At 39.2% G+C, this 17964-nt stretch overlaps 1 protein-coding gene across 3 annotated transcripts in view; it reads right to left on the bottom strand.

Annotated features, from left to right (window-relative positions):
* Positions 1 to 17472, bottom strand: part of pcdh20 (protocadherin 20) — a 34079-nt gene extending 16607 nt beyond the window's left edge. For 2 of the 3 annotated variants that reach the window (XM_085177091.1, XM_085177170.1), the window contains exons 1-3: positions 17142 to 17472; positions 14504 to 16738; positions 287 to 981 (exon numbers count right to left, since the gene is read on the bottom strand). In XM_085177091.1, the coding sequence (XP_085033217.1) occupies positions 901 to 981; positions 14504 to 16738; positions 17142 to 17189 (2364 nt within the window). In that variant the 5' untranslated portion in view covers positions 17190 to 17472 and the 3' untranslated portion in view covers positions 287 to 900. Of the gene's footprint in view, positions 1 to 286; positions 982 to 11807; positions 16739 to 17141 lie in introns of those variants that run through there. The other variant, XM_085177015.1, reaches the window with a different exon arrangement.
* Positions 17473 to 17964: the final 492 nt, after the last annotated feature.

Raw genomic sequence — 17964 nt, 5'->3', positions numbered from 1 at the left:
AATTTTGTGGGGTCAGTAAAGCTCCCATCTCAGCAACACTGAAGGATTAAACAGTTATCATAAATATCCCCCTGGATGGCATTAGCCATTTCAGTATTAGCAATTACCAGAGCAACATTAGCTGTCTTTTGGAGCTAAACAGCATTCGGTATCAGTCCAGTCTGTTTGTAACATTAGTAGACAGTATTAATTTAACAGGATAACACATATACGTGTGTTTTCTCTCAAAGTCTGTGATTTAAGCTGAGAAACATTAATGAGCAAGTAAAAAGAAACAGTGGCCTACCTTACCAACTCTTTCTGATCAGCACCACAGACAGGCCAGAAGCACAGCACTATTGTCGACTTCCTAACAGTAGTGTTGTCCTTTATGCATTTTTGCACTACATAAGAGAAAAAAATATTTGCCATCATATATCTATATGTATAAAATGAAGAAATAGTGGCGTTATTAGAAGAGCATTAATAATTAATCTGAACTTGAGTACAGCTAGGGGTGTTTGGCCACTCTTCTAAATAAACAGAATTCTATACATGCTTTTATCTAATTTTACTTGTTTTTTTGCACTTGCTTCCTTTCTACAAAGACTGAAAGTCTGTTAATCAATGCTTCTTGACTCTTTGTTACAGAGACCAGAGAAGGGCACAGCAGCAGAAGAGACACTCATCATAATGGAGTACTCAGTATCAGTTGGCAAGCATATTACAGTCATTCTGTATAATTTACAGTGCTAGCATGGACTAATGGTTGTATAGCTGGTATGCTAAAATGCTTTGGTCAGGCATACTTTCCTGTTAAAAATTGTAAATGGGTTGCATTTGTATAATTTTTTCAAGTCTTATCGACCAGTCAGTGCGCTTCACAGTACAGGCCATGTTCACAGTTTTCTTCATACAACGTTAGTATCCAGCGTCCTGTCCAGGGTGTACCCCGCCTCTCACCCTATGGTATCTGAGATAGGCTCCAGCCCCCCTGCGACCCTGAAATGGATAAGCAGAAGAGAATGGATGGATGAATTTTTCCACAAAATTCTCTTCCCACTACGGTGTCTGTCCGAGTGAATCTCTTAAAGATACAGTGGTTATAGGTATTGACAACCCTTCTTTGCCTAAATAAATACCACCGATCACGAACACCTATACCATGTACAATCACAAAATTTGGGTCCAATGTGTTACCTGCGCTTGTTGCAGCTAAATTTGGTCGATGAAATACCTAAAATCTCTCAAATCCCAGGATTAACCTGTGGACAATAGAGATTAGCACTGCAGCCAAACTACGATCAACAGAGATGACTAGTGCCATACGGCTTTTTTCCACTAAGAGGCTTATATTTCATAGAAGGTTATCTCTGGTCATATGTAATTTACACTGCAGTTATTAAGCATAGCCACCACCATGTTTAGTTTCTGCAGTCAGAAAAGATTATATTGGGAATACACAGTGAGGTGTTAATTTAAACCTTACAAAGTGACATGTAGGTATAATGCACAGCCACCAACACCTGTTAATTCATACTAAATAGCAGACTGCCAAAATTACACCTCTCAATAAGAACTATATCACATTAATGCACATCAGGAGCATTATTTGTCCAAGATGCAAGTTAAAAATGCTCCCAAAGGTCTGAGCATGCAGGTGACCTCAGAACATTTTAACCATAATACAGATGACACTGTTTTTACTGCAGTAAATACTGCTATCTAAATTCTTTACATATTTATTTTTTATTTTTTGGAGTGCTATTACTCAACAAGAGAAAATTGCCTTGCTCAAAAAGCGTCTCATCCAAGCTGGCAGAGCATCTAGACCTCATGCATGTGTTTATACTCCTGTCTGCTTAAGAGTGAGTTGGCACTCTGCTGATCAGAGGTGTGTAAAATTGCCAACACAGAGACACAAGGTGAAAATGAGTGCAACAGTACTCATGCTGAGTTAGTCACCAGTAAAAATGACACATTAGCTTGCACAAATAGAATGCTTAAGGATGTTTAAGGGTGTTCTTTTGGGGATGATCTGCATCATGTGCTCCAGATTGAAGACTAGAATATTTTAACTGCGGTGTTCTTTCAGTGATTGCCTTCTGTCTTGTGTTACCTATCAATATCTATATTTATTTTTTTAAATAAACTGGGGTTTAGTTTGAATTTGCAGCTCATAATTAGACTGAAAATGAAACCATGCAGTTGATAAGGTAAGTAAAAGCATAGTAAATATAACATATGACCTGGAAATGTATCAGAATGCCTAAAGTCAAGCTTGTTAACAAGACAAACCTCCAACTGGGGGCATAAACTATGAGCTCGCAGCTGGAAGGTTTTTCATTAAGCAGGCTGCAATACATTTGTTAGTTACATTTGTTAGTTATTTGTTGAAGGAAAAGAACAACATTCATTCTACAAGAATTATACTCTTATACTGTTACTGCCTGATTTCTTTCCCTATCTCGTCTTCTCTGCCAGGCTGAACCGTTTCTTTTTGTTGAGCTGACACCTTGAGTGTATCTGATAGCTCCACTTATAGTCATAAAAACTTAAATGTGTGTTCACTTACTGTCAGGTTGGAGCCAAGTGAGGGATACAAACACAAACCTATGGAACACTTAACCTACACTGATGGAGATTTTGTTTTATCACCACTGGAAGTGTTATTTATAGCTACTGCAGGTATAACTCACCATAGAAATCTGTTTAGTTGTTGCCAGCTGAGTTAAAGATATTGTTGGATTCAACCTGGATATTATTCTTCATTTCCAAAGTCAAAACTCAATATCTGATTAAAAAAAGTGTTAAATACCTGTCACTATACAGCATATGGAAGCCATTTAAAATCTAATTATGATATTTATATTTTATATGGAGTAGGCTGAAGAGCTTCCTGTGTGCCATTTACATTTTTTAACCAAATTTTATCCTCTCAGCCACTGAGTGTGTTTTCAGTGGCACCTGATTGTAACTGTGATGTTGAATTCTTGATTCTACTTACTTGCCCCAACCAGTCATCTGAGCTCGAGTGTGTCATATGCAGTATTATTTGCCAGAGTGGTCCAAATGCATCCCACTGACATCTGATAATCCTCCACATTCTTGCAGTCCTAACAGGCACTACGGCAATTACAAGAACTGCGTCACACAAGTGGGTACTTGACTGCTTACTGCAAGTGTGGGTTTTGAGAGGGACCCTTGGCAGCAGTGAAGTACACCCGAGTATGGTGGACTCGGGAGTTTATTAGTAAGACCTGCAAGATCATCTCGCTCTCATCTCCCAGCTCGCCAGCTGACATTTCTTGTTTTGATTTGTGTTTCAAATCCATGCACTTTCACACCCCATAATATTTATAGACAGTGCATGCATAGGATTGCATTGCTTTGTGAGCTTAAAATAGTAATATGTAAGGACTATGTGTTGTTTGCTCTCTTTTAAGCTGGGGCGTGAAAGCACTCATCCAAAGTTCATTGGAGAATGTTACACAAGCATGCAAATGATTTGTTCCTGATCACTCTGTTTGTTGCCAGCCGGAACATATGACTAGTGTCTCTAATCCTCTCTGTAAAAGAGTAATGCATCATGTATAATACTTCAACTGGTCAATCCTGAAATATTACAGGAGACTCTTTTTAGTGCAAAGCCATAATGAACAGTGAAGTCATACTCTTTGCTGCTGACTAAAATGAAGGGAATGTAAGGAATGCAATAAGCATGTATCTGAAAAAGTGCACTTTTAGTAGTTTGTTTTTATTAATATTAATTACAGAAATGCGTGTTTTCCTAGCATGTAGCAAAACTCAGGTAAAATCAAACATCAACTTGTTCTTCTAAGCCTAAAAAGTGACCCAAAAATCAGGGCCAAAAAGGTTGGCCTACAAAACATGTTACATGAAATAAAAGTAATTTAATTATCTTGCTGAAGCAGAGGACATATTCATTTAAATCTCTGCATCTGGATTTTATCAACCTGTCCTGGGAGTAAAAAACCCCCAAAGCCCTGTGAAAAAAAAGAAGCAGACATGGTTTAAGTTTATTTAAAGAAGAAACAACGATGGAACAAAGCACTGGGCACAAAATTTTAGGTTCCATATGGCATTAATTGCAAAACTTGAAGCAAAATGAGCTGCATCATAAACATTTATTTCTCTAGCCACCTGTTCATCTGTCTATATTTGTCCTTTCTCTCTGCTGCCTCAAATCTCTGCTCATTTCTTTAATTTCTGTGCCTTTTTCCTTTGTTTCTTTGCTTGTCACTGTCAGGTCAGAAGGCAAAAACAAAGTGCAAAAGGATTAATATGTTCACTCCTGTTTTTCTCTTTCTGTTGCCCTTTTATTGCCACCCAATTAGTATTGTGCAGCCCTGTTGTCTCAGCTGAAAATTCAGCTCTTATTGGCATTACCTACTGCAAAACAGGAAAAGCGTGACATTTCGAGTATGTTAAATTAGTTAACTGGCAGATTGTACCGCACATGTTTGTGTGATGTGTGAATGCATAATTCGGCCTCTGGTCTACCCATTTCCAAATATGGTATACTTTTTCACTTACAGTGCAGCAGATCAGTGACCAGCATCACTCAAAGAGGGCAAATAAAAGAAATGAAGACAGATCTTTTTTTTTTTTCTTCGAAAAACTTTCACATTTTATTCACCAAATTAGGTAAGTAGACTTAGTGCCCCTTGAAAGAAGAAATGGCTTCCTGAAATGCATGAATGGCTAATATTAACAAGGAACACTCATCTGGCACTCCATTAACTCAGGCTAAATCTACAGCTCAGTGAGACAGCTAGACAATCAGACCATATAGGGCACCTGTCTTCTAAGTCTTTAATACCCTTCTACTTTTCTAGGAGAGGGAGAGGGAACACTTTACTTGCAATGCAACATATATTCAACATAGATCTCCTTCAACCTTGAATGAAGTGCATTATAGTCTCTTTAGTACTTTGTTTTCTCGTTTCTGATTTTACAGCATGCCATCCACAAAGCAAAGAAAACAGAAATAATGAGCAAAAAGTTCATAATTGTGATAAAGAAATAACTCCTTTATTTCTTTTTAAAGTGGTTAAAAAATAAAGGCCCTCGCTCCTGTGCTTTCAATTTAAGGATAGTTGTAAAAACCTCTCTTTTGTGACATTTTGACAATATTGTGGTATGTCACAAATATGCATTTGAAGATGGAGTTTTAAGCAAACAGGACATGCCCAATACAAAGGCACTGTGGTCACTAACACCCTGTTAGTGACCACAGTGCCTATATGACATATATACACTCAACACCTTTTGTAGTACCAGGTTGGATAATAACCTTTAACATTAAAAACTGCTCTAATCCTCTGTGACATACATTCAACGAGGCGCTGGACAGTCCTCGGAGATTTTGAGTCATATTGTTGTAGATTTATCAGCTTTTATGATGTGAATCTCCCATTCCCTCAAATCTCAATGGTCATCTATCAGATTGAGATCTGGTATCTGGAAGTCATCTCAATGCAGTGAACTCTCAAGAAACCAGACTGAGAAGATTTGGGCTTTGTCACATGGTGCGTTAACCCTGTTAGAAGCAGCCATCAGGAGATGGGCACACTGCGGTCATAAAGAGATGGATGGATGGTCAGAAACAATTCTGTTTTTACTAAGTGGCCCAAAGTGTGCCAACAAAATATCCTCCACACCATTAAGCCGCCACCAGTCTGAACAAGGCAGGATAGATCTAACCATTTGCATTGTTTACACAACATTTTAAACCTACCATCCAAATGCAGCAGAAACTGAGACCAGTCAGTATTTTTCTATCTTCTATTGTCCAGTTTTGGTGATCCTTGTGATTCTGGCCTCAGTTTCCTCTTCTGAGCTGGCATGTGTGGCACCTAGTGAAGTCTCTGCTGTTACAGCCCATCTGCTTCAAGGCTGTATGTGTTTTGCCTTCAGAGATACTCTTTGGCAGACCTTGATTGTAACAAGTGCTTATTTGAGTTACTGTTGCCTTCCTATCAGCTTGAAGGAGTCTGGCCTTTCTCCTCTGACATTTGGCATCAAGAAGGAATTTTCATCCCAAAGACTCACACAGGTTTTGAAGCCACTCACAATTTCACAGCTGGGTTACATGTATGGTGGCCGGTGGATAGTGATCTAAAGCCCACCCATAGCGTCTGTTCACAAAGCTGTAGTTTTCAACATGATACTTTTTCAAAATATCAAAGCACTGAGGAGCACTGATAGAGTCACAGTTTTTCCTGCAAAACAACCACAACTAATTCCATTAACATATGCAGTCACTATCTTGACAATTCATAACAAAGGTAATGCAAGTACAAAGCAAAACTGATGACAGGTGGAAAGGAACCTTTTTAGAGTTACGTTGATAGTCACACCCATAATCCCATAACAGGATTTCCTCTATACAATAGCGCTGACACCAGTGTTCTGTACACCTTAACATCTTAGCTGCAAATAACACAGAGTGGAAAAAGGTGATATTTGGTGTGGACATGAATATTAGCCAGTCTAGGTTCTTCTATGCAGTTTGGTCTTCTGTTCACATGGAAAATTGCACAAATATCTGTGAACCCAGCATTTTCTGACTGAACCACAACATTTTATGCCATGGAATGAGAACACACTTATATTTCCATCAACTAAAAATGCTTGAGGTGAGGTTGACTTTAACTGGGCACTTGAGCTGCCGAAGAAAGACAACAAACAGACAAAAAGAACAGTTGTCAAAAGTATATCAGCTCTAAATTAAGTGGCTTTGAGACCTTTGAAATGGCTTTTCACCAGTGCGCAAAAGAAAATATTAATTAAGTTCCCCTTTGCCAGCTCTGTCATTTTTTAAAAGGATTTATGTAGCTGTGTTCCCTATCAGTTTGGAAGGAGACACGGGAGAATTAGAGTCAGCTGAGAGAAGGAAGAGAAAGTGGATGGGGAGTCAGTGGTCTGTGAAATCAAGCACTCCTTTAAAACAGGAACCGATGAGCCAGCGATCTTGTAGTCAGCTAATCAGAGAATTTTGGTTCATTAAAAATGTTCGACTTGTTAGTTAGCTCCCCTTAGCAATCTGTTTGCTGCCCCAGTTAAACAGAAGCATTAACCAGCAAGCATCAAGTGCATCGTTTGGAAGAAAACCAGTTTAACAGTTGGTATGAGTGGAAATGATTGCTCCAAGGAATGGCTGCTTGATTCACTTTACAGTAAGCCCCATTACAGCTTGGAGCTTGCTGACTTCCTGTTACATTCCAGAAAAATGGCTAATGGGTGAGGGGAAATGTTAAATGTGGGTGAAAGAAAAAGCTAAATAGAGCAGATTAAAAAACAACATTTGTTTTTTTGTTTTATTTGTAAAATGAGGTAACTCAGAGACAGCTACAAGCACATAATCAGACAATACAGAAAAGATATGGCTAAAAAAACCAAAGCAAAACACTACTCACTAGTAGATCAAAACACCACTAAACTCAAAGTACACCACTGAAGCTCACCACTCACCAAACGCTTTTACAGCAGTGTGATTGTGAGTGGCTCCTCAGGACAAATGGTTGGGGGGGGGGGGAAGATTGATAGCAACACCACAAGCCACCGATCAAAAAGAATACTATTCTCTCTTATGAAATCAAGGTAGGCCCAGCTTTAAGTGTTGTTTAGGCCCTGAAAATGTTGTCTATATGCCTCTGGGTTAAATTTGTAGTCTAGCAAGATGGCACTCTTTAGTTTTTAATCTTGTGGCCAGTACATTGCTGTAGCTTTTTGCACAAAGGCCTCAAAGAAAGTCTCTACTAATATAAGGAATGACTGCCCTTTGCATTTCTTGTTTACAGTCTAACAACAGAGGATGACGTTTAATGGGGCTGAGAATTGTTTAAAGACAGGAAAAGACTCAAGGCTGTTGGTTTTGTATCTATAGTGTACGTATTAATGGACGATTTGTGCGTGGTGAGGATGCGGACATGCATGAAAGCTATCTGGCCTGACTTACTGCATTGTGCAAAGGAGGAACACATTCCTCAGTTAACTTTATGTAATATTTGTTAGGACTGGCGAGTCATTTGATTAAAATAACATATAAATAACCAAATGCAAGTGTAAGATTGATGTTAAAATTTTTATCCCGCAAACAACAAAAAACAGTCTGGGGAGTCATCACTAACAAATTACTGCAATTTATAAAGAACCTGTGGCTGAATATATTAGCGACTGTGGCTCAGGGGGTTGGGAAGCGCATCTGTAACCAGAAGGTTGCCGGTTCGATCCCCGGGCTCTCTGTCCTGGTCGTTGTGTCCTTGGGCAAGACACTTTACCCTACTGCCTACTGATGGCACGATATGGCAGCCTCACTTCCATCAGTCTGCCCCAAGGCAGCTGTGGCTACAACCGTAGCTTGCCTCCACCAGTGTGTGAATGCGAGAGTGAATGAATAGTGGCATTGTAAAGCGCTTTGGGTGCCTTGAAAAGCGCTATATAAATCCAATCCATTATTATTATTATTAAAAACAAAACAAGGAAAGAAGCCATAATCGAAAAGAAATTCAAATAGTAATCCATTTTGCAAAAATGACCTAGTATATGTGCCACCTGTGCAAAATTATTATTACATAATTATTCCGAGTAGTAATGGCAAAAACAAACATTCATTTTCACCTCAACACAACGTGCTGAAGAAATTAGCCAAAGCAGGTCTGTCCTGATATAATTCTTCTATTGTTCAGAACTATTCAAATGTCACTAAAATGCCATTCTTACCTTTGACTATATAGTTGCATCAATACACTTCAATTACAGATCATATTCAACCCCGAGCGCAGAGTAGTATTACGTATCTGTCAAAGACAACCCTTCAACACGGTTCAAACAAGGAGAAGCAAAAATCCTTTTAAAGGATTGTAAATGAGTGAGTCATGCTTAGTTCCATGGTCAAAATAGACTAGAATCATCTGAATACACGCCCAAAACATTAAGCTATAGAGCATAATTTTTGCTCTTAGCCATAGAAATAAAACAAACATCAGAATAGAAAATACAAGTTTCTAATACTGCATACAGTGGCAGAACAGGACAATATTAAATTGTTAGAAGTCGTGAGAAAAAAAAAAGAAGTTATTCTGAAATAAATTGATGCAGTTAATTCCCTAGAAGCCCCTCTGTGTTTTGCTGGGATGAAACAGGATGAAACTGAGAGAAAAATAGGGATGGAGGACTGAAGAAAATTAGTAACGTAATCCACAGCAGGATCAAAAGAGTGCGATTGGATTATATTTTGTTGCATCAGAGCAAATAAAAGATGTTTCAGATCAAAGGCAGTGATTTTCAGTGGGGGAATATGGAGATGCATTATTGAAGATTGAACAAAGTCCATTTGTGTGTGCGTATGCATGTGTGTGTGTGTGTGTGTGTGTGTGTGTGTGTGTGCGTGGGGTGGGGTGGTGTTGGTGTTGGTGGTAGGGCGGTCGTATTTGATGTCATAACTTGGGAAACATAGCCTCTCTTATTCAGCAGAGCTCTGTAACTCTACCTGGGCCTCTCATTGTGTCTTTATTTGTTTGATTTCAAGGGAGGGACGTTACAATAAAGCCAATCTGGAAATGAGATCAGGCTGTGACTGATGGTAATTACTTGCTGTCTACACCATTAAGAATTTAATGTAATTTCAGATAGACTTTCCTGGAAGGGGGGTGGGGTGTAGCGGAGAGAGAGAGAGGGTAAGAGAAACAGAGAGAGAGGGAGGGAGAGAAAGATGGAAGGGAAAATAGCTGAACTGTATCTGTAATTTCTCAGTGTATCTGCATGAGATTATGAAGAAAGACCTCTCTGAAACAAATGAACAACCACATAAATAAATGCATCGAAAGTTGTAGCCGCATATAATATAAAACACAGAAAACTAAGGGTGTCTGTCACAAGTTCAAGAACACGATTTAAATCACGTTTATTCTGCCCTGGACTGAGGATATCAAACAGGCTATCAGCAGGATCACCACTTGAAGTGATCAGTCATGTAGAAAAGCTGTGGGGTGCCTCTGTCTTTTGGGCCCCCTTTCCATCTGTTTCTAGAGATGTAAAACCCAGAACAGGATTTATGTAACAAGACACATATATCAAACTCACTCTCCTGAAGATTAGAAAAAACAAAAAGCAAAGGTTAAAGGTACTTTGGAAGACTGGGTGGGACTGAAGGATACAGTACAGCTGAAATATCTTGATTTTTTGACTGCAGAACAAATAGCTAGGGATGCAGATTCATGCAGCAGGTTTGGATACCCCAAAGAAATCTTGTATTTATCAGTCTGTCAAATCATTGTGAAGGAATATTGAGCCACTTTTCTTTGCTGCATAGCTTGAGTTCATTCAGATTGTGAGCAATTCTTTATGCAGGCCCCTTCACAGAATTTCAGTCAGGTAGATTTTTCTGCCGTGCTTGGGATCATTGTGCAGTTGCATGATCAATTTTTGTCCAAGATGGCCTCATATTTGACTACAATACTTTGGTATACATAGGAGTGTTTGATTGACTCAATGGCTTCAAGGTGCCCAGGTCCTGTGGGTGCAAAACAAGCCTAAATCATCACCCCTCCCACCATTGTGTTTTACGGTTACGATGAGGGTTTTTTGTGGATATGCTGTGTTTGGTTTTTCCAAATGTGACGCTGTGCACTATGACCAGATGTCTCCACTTTGGTCTTGTCTGTCCAGAAGTCTTATTGTTTCTTCAGATGCAACTTTGCAAAAGCCATGTTGCCACAGTCTGTACTGTCATGAACTTTAAGAGTCTTAGATGTAGCTCTTGGATGATGTGCGCTTCTGGTAGATTGTGGCATTGTGGTAACACAAATCCTCCAGACCAGCAAATTATCAAAACTTCCATTATAGTAAGAAACGTTACTTATACATATGTACTAAAAGTGAACATGTGAGAAATAGCATGGTGCTTTTTTTCAGCTTGTAGGCCACAACAGAGACATACAAGAGAAGAATTAATATTGAAGCCAAATGTATTCTTTCCACCTATTGAAACGTCTTAAAATGAAATAAAAAAAAAAATCAGGTATTGGATTTGCATGTAACAAAATAAAGTGCTTAAAAATGTAAAAAGTAATCTGATGTCAAGATCCAATCTTACCATTTATTAATAGAAACCAGTGTTTGTTATTGCACACTGAACCATACTCTATCATCATAACATCTGGGTTTAGGCCAGCACAGACATAAAGGTCTTGTATGACTGTTTCCTGTCTCAACATGCTGAATGAAACGACTTATTGAAAGAGTCAGAACGGGTGAAAGAGAAATGAGACACGCTAAAGTGAGACCTCAGTTGTTATTACTGCAATTAATCACAATCTGTAGTTGTTTGCTCAGAGCAAGAAAAAAAAAGAAAAGAAAAGAGAGAAGAAAAGAAATCTGCAAAATTTGTTATATTATGTGTCACTTGGCTAAGCTACTTGAAGTTACTAAGTTACTGTAGGATGACATCAGCAACATTATTAAGGTAAAGACTGAGTATCGCCTATGGCTGACACATGAGGAGAGACTAACATAGCACCTGTATTTGCAATGGTGTTCTAGCATTGAAGGCTTTTTGTAACACAGCCTTCCAGTTCCTGTAGTCACATACATCTAAAAATATCTTGATAAAAGCAAAAAACGAATTCATCAGTAACACAAAGAAATTGATATTTTAAGTTAATACAAATATTTAACCTCCTAAGATCCGGACTCTTCCACAGCATGCATTTTTAATTTCTCTTTGATATTTGGGCTGATTGGGTCCTGATGAAAAAAACTTTGTAAAAACAAAGAATTACCAGATTTTTTATTTTTATTTATTTATTTATTTTTACCTAATTTTTGTTCCTAAGAAAAATGAGAGCCACATATGAGGATATTCGTTTAAAATTTCGATAGAACAGTAGCAGTATAATGTCCTCGTAAGTGGATATCAGGCCCTTGTTGAGCAAAATTGAGTATTTTGGTCTAAATAACCCAAAATGTGATGTCCACATATGTGGACACCAGGTCCTAGGAGGTTAAGACCATAGGAAGTATATTGAATGTGTGGCTGGATTACTCTTTTTCTTAATGAATGTTAAAGTCAGGCCAATCAGTTACAGCTCTGATAGTACATGAGACTAATGATATTGATTTCCTTTATGCCACCCATATTATTACTTGTCTGAAATACATTATAGTATGCATCCAGCATACATATGCCCAAGGTGATTACTAAGGATTACACGGAGCTATTTCCAGTTCCTGATGTGCTCTGTGCTTTAATGACGTGCTACTGTTAAAAATTTAAGGCTGGTATTAAGTTGAGAAACTGCGCTGGAGAATGTACTCTCAATACAGGTTTGTTTGCATTCTTGCTGTCTTGTGATAGCCAAACCTGAACTGGTTTAGAGGCATATAACACAACAGAGTGCATCACTTGGGAGGGTGCATACAGTAGTTAGCCCAGGTACAAAGAGTCCTGAAGCCTTTTTGCCCACATAACTTTCATAGCAAACATACAAATACAACAAAAAAGCACAGGGCAGAGAAAAAGCAGCTTTAAAACCAAAAGGCTTTCTAAGTTGATCTGTTGGGGGAGAATGTGTCAGAAGCACTTTCACACTTTCCAGACATATCCCAAAGTTGTTGTGGAATGAAAAGCACAGTGATTGCGAATACCACTCAAGAGAGGTGAGAAATGTGAATTTGATCCTCAAACACACCAGACACGAGCAGCTGCACTATGTTTTTCCTTCTTAGTGGGACTCTTGGTATTACCTCACCAGGTCTGTTCTTCACAGGTGATGGCAACAACAATACAGAATCTTGTACTTTTGACTCCTTCAGTTACACTCACACTTTGTGCGATCCAACAGGCACTTAATTTGTATACCAAATTTAATATATGAAGAAGATGAAGTCTAAATGTATTTTTTATTAGGTGCCAATCAGTATCTATCAATTTCCCTCCTTACTTTAAAGTGTATTTACATTCTTTGTGTTTTTCAGTTTATTTTAATCTAAACTACAGGCTTGTTTTCTTTTAAAACCAGTCAATCTGAGCGGCAGGTACTTTAAAACCTTAAAGTTTAGACACACACATCTGAGTGCATGTAGGATATATGTGTGATAGCAAGACATAATGAAATCAATACAGAATAAAATCCAGTGTATTATAAAAATAAAGTATCTTTAATAGTTACAAACAGTCTATCACAAACACAGACACATTGAGAATTGCATGACTCTATAAAGGAAAGTGATGTATTTAACTTAAAAGTAGCTTTTTTGACAAGTTTGGACACAGTTCCAGTAGCAAAGTGATGAAAATGTGATTATTTTGTTGTTGTGCTGATTTGGCACAACAGCTGTACGGAATTTTTATTGATAAAAAGAAAAGGGGACAAAAACAAACAAACAAACAAAACAAAACAAAAAAACTCAAGGTGCACCTACAAGCTTTTTTTTCTGGAACTTTTAACCTAACATTATATCACTCAATTATCATTTATATGTACTATATCATTGCACAACATCTGAGCAAAAGTAGAAAGTAAGACACAGGTGAAAACTCTGGGAAGAAACGTCTAGTTTGTTTGTTAGTCTAGTTTGGTCTGTTGTCATTGCGGTTGTCGTGTATAGAATGACGTTTTATGGCATTCACGTATTCTGTGTTAGCTTTTCCAATTCACTTTGATTGCCCTTTTCTGTATTACAGACCTCACGGTTACCTCATGAATATAGATAAACATTTAACTTGGAAATACATTCATTTTTCAATTATATTTGTATAACCGATACAAGTGACAGATGGTCTAAAGAGATGCATTTTTTTTCTCTAAAGCAGTGTCTCTTGTCCTTACCAATCAAATGCAAAACTTGTATATAAAGTTGTAAATCTTTTTATACAGTATTTACATGGGACCTTGGTAATATTCACTGAGTTACTGTGATGTTTTTGTAATGACACCGTTGCTGCCTGCCAACAGTTGACAGAAAGTGGTGGCATATGACAAAAAACAATCATCACAAAGCCCAAAAGAGGAACTTCATGTAAGAGAAAGTTCTTACAGTGAGTTTTGTAAACATTTATGTAAACAGTGGTGGTGTTTTTTTTTTTTTTGAACGAGTGAACAACTGAACATCAGATGTTAGAGATCTGTCTGAGTTTTCTGTTCACAACCTGCATCGAGTCATTTTGGATTTTTAAAGGTATTTCCACTTCTGAGCTTTTCATCCTGTTCTTTTTAAACCTCCTACAGCATATGTAAGATGTCAGCGTGACAACCAAGAAGAACAGCCCCAGACACGTCACTGAAAGAGCAATGAGGACAGGCTGACACGGGAACGGCTCATACCTCTCAGGCCCCTCTGCCATCTGGCCAATGTACCAGGGCCTCTCCTCTACCTCTATGTCAGCCTCTCTGGTCAGCAGACTTTGAATGTAACTTTCATTACTCACTGTTTCATTGACAAAGAAGTTAACCAAAACTGTTGAGTACAGCGGTTCAGGTTGACCATGATCACTGACCTTCACCAGAAGGCTGTATAGGCCACGATTGCTGAGCTCCCTCTTTAATGTGATATTTCCTGTTTCTGGGTCAATGGCAAAAGACCCGGGCTCACCGCCTTTCCTTTTAATGATACTGTAGGCGATCACAGCATTCATCCCTGTATCTTTATCCACAGCGTACACCTCTGTGATTGATGTTCCTGGTACAGTGTTGGGTAGCACTAGCATGTAAGACTGATTCGACTGAGGAAAGAGGACGATTGGGGGGTTGTCATTTACATCCAGCAGCAGCACGGTAACCATTGTGACAGAGGAGAGAGCAGGCTCCCCACCATCAACAGCCTCGATCCATAGCTGGTAGGTCCCCTGCTGCTCCCGGTCCAGTGATGTCTTTGCCCTCAGTGCCCCTCGGCCTGTGTCTATCATAAAAATGTCACTGCCATTCAGGATGGACAGGGCCACCCAGCCATTTTCTCCAGCATCAGCATCAGTCACAGAGAGGGCACCGATCTCACCATAACCTGGGAAGTTCTCTGGCACAAAGAAAGTGAAATCCTTGTTGATGAATCGCGGACTGTTGTCATTGCGATCTTGCACGGTCACCACCACTGTTGCAATTGACTCCCTCCTGGGTGTCCCCTGGTCCACCGCTCTCACGATGAACCGGTATGTCTCTTTCTCCTCACGGTCCAGCGATGTGGCCACAGTCAGGATACCTGTAACTCGATCCACAACAAAAATACCAGGGGCGTCGCCTCCGAGGAGGTAAAGAACTTCCCCTCTGCTTTTACTGTCCTGGTCTGACGCTTGGAGCTGAGTGAGAAAAGTGTTTGGCGGATTGTTTTCTTCAACTGATATCTCCACAAAAGACTGCTGAAACACAGGGGCATTGTCATTCTCGTCCAAAACTTGCACCTTAAGGAAGGTCTTGATAACGATCCCACGGGTGCTATTAGCAACCAAAATAAGATCATACTCCTGTGTCCTCTCAAAGTCCAAGGGCTCTGTTGTCTCCAACAGGTATTCATTCTTGAACAGCTGATAGGGGCTCAACCTGAAGGGACCAGGTCCTTCCAAATAACAGTCCACCCTTTGGTTCTTATCAATGTTTTTAACAGTAAAAAAAGCAATTGGAGAAAAAGCTGGTTCAGATTCCTTTATTGTTACCACCCCATCTTTTTCTGGCGCAATGTACCGGGGTATGAGAGTAGGGGGTCCAGTGACAACTTTGATGATATGGACAATAACAGTGGCTACAGCAGGAATACAACCAGGTCCAGTAGCCAGAACAGTGAGTTTGTAAAATGTGGCTGTGCCAGTGTCTATTTTCCCTGCGAGCTTGATCACTCCTGTAATTTTGTCCAAATGGAACAAGCTCCTGGTGTCCCTTGGCACGCGTTCACTGTAAGCATAGCTGATCTGAGCATTAGCACCAAGGTCAGGGTCAAAAGCATGCAGACGTGCCAAATGTACCCCTTTGGTGGTATTCCCATGCAGAGTGACATTAATTTGTGACTCTTTGAATTGGGGACAGTTATCATTCACATCCGTGATGACAATTTTCAAAGTCGCAGCACCAAGTAGAGGAGGGGTCCCCCCATCCTCTGCAATTATATCGGTAATGTATTCCGCCTGAGTCTCTCGGTCCAAAGCTTCTGTCACAATGAGGAAAGGCGTCAGCTCACCTCCTTCATTCTCCTCAACATCCAATGTGAACATTCCAAAGTCATTAACCAGCCAGTAGGTTTGCACTCCATGAGGACCCAGGTCTGGGTCAACTGCTGATTGCTCTACTGCATAGCGAGCATTGATTGGTGCGTGTTCAGGGACAGACATAGTGATCTCATCCGTGGGGAACTTTGGCCTGTTGTCATTAACATCCTCAATGAAAATCTTTACTTTGACAAGCTGAAAGTATTGTTGAGGCAGCACAAACACATCCAGTGAGAGGACACATCCCTGCCCCTCTAAGTTATCAGCACAGAGAGTCTCCCTGTCAATCTCTGTAGCAGATGTGTAAAGCTCCCCGGTGGTGTTATTTAGGTTCACATACTGTTCACTGACCTTCTTTTGAGCGAGACTGAATATAAAGGGGGGGTCAACAGAGAAATCCAAATTTAAATCTACTCCAATAGCTCCTATAAAAGTCCCCCTTGGTAATCCCTCCTTTATCTTATAGATGAGCTCTTTTGCTTGACTGAAATTTGCCAAACAGGAAAGGGGGTTGGTGTAAAGCAAAAGGATGCACAATCCCTGTAAACACAAGAAAAAATGTTAAAAGATGAAGATGTTGTGGTTTAATTAAAGTTAGTAAAGAAATAGGTATTTGGGATATATTATTCTTATTCTCATTAAAAATATATATTTTGTTTTCCTATCAGTTACAGAGCTGTTCTGATACCTAAATAACAAAATAACATCCATATGATCAGTTTATGAAGTATTTAAATCAGTCCCTGAAATTCGATTGTTATGAAATCAAAGTTTATCTGCACAAGTTTAAGAGGAAGATGAGAATGAAAAACAGTATTATGTATAAGGGCCTAATCCTTTATCTGCCTTAACGATATGAAATGGTGCTCACAAAGCCATCTAACATATGTGTAGCTGCGTAACATTAAATTCTGTTTGTGAAGCAAATTGTTGTGAAACTTACCCATATTCTTCCTCTTTTGCTGAGTCTAGGATGTCTGCTGTTGAACATGTTTATGTCCGTTTGTAGCACTTTCCACTCATAGCAGGAAGAGGAGCAGCTTAAGTAAGCCAGGCATTTTGAGCGTTGAGCTGTGCAGACCTCTGCTAAGTGCTATGCCTTATTTCTATCTGACTTGAACAAGTCATTCATCCCACTGCTGGCTCAGGACACTCCCACCATATGCAAATCAGGCCCTCGTGACAACCAATGAGAGACGATGGCAAGTGGGAAATCCACTTTGGTTCACAGATTCTTTTGTTTTTTTAAAGGACGCTATCAAAGCACATTGACACACCTGCACCTTCTACACACGCCCACACGGCTTCTGCCAACCTGTCTGTGTGGCAAACTAAAAACATATGATTGCCAACTGAGCTTATACTGACTCAGGAGACTAAGCCAGATGTAAAATATTAGGCGCCTACAGATTAGTTTAATCCAGCAGTAGTTAACAATCACAGCAGAAATAAAAATCCACAGAATCAATTAAAGAAAAATATATGATAAACTGTAAAATGCTTCTTACAACCCCTAAATGGAGACTTTGATTTTCTAAATGCATCTATAGATAGGAAAGTATATTGTTAAGATGCAGACATGATTTAGATTGATCGCAAACATAAGCAAATTGTGAGATTCATTCAAATATGGCTTCTTCATACATGCAGAATATGGATGAAATCAATAAAAGAAAAATGAAAATATAATCAGCAAGCCAGCAGAGAGGTGATCTTGGCATCATAAGTGGTGCAATGGTCAGACTCTGGATTGAGCCTCTAAATAA

Source organism: Neolamprologus multifasciatus, chromosome 1 (assembly GCF_963576455.1).
Source record: "Neolamprologus multifasciatus chromosome 1, fNeoMul1.2, whole genome shotgun sequence".
Taxonomy (NCBI): domain Eukaryota; kingdom Metazoa; phylum Chordata; class Actinopteri; order Cichliformes; family Cichlidae; genus Neolamprologus; species Neolamprologus multifasciatus.
This window is presented reverse-complemented; position numbering and strand designations above follow the sequence as displayed.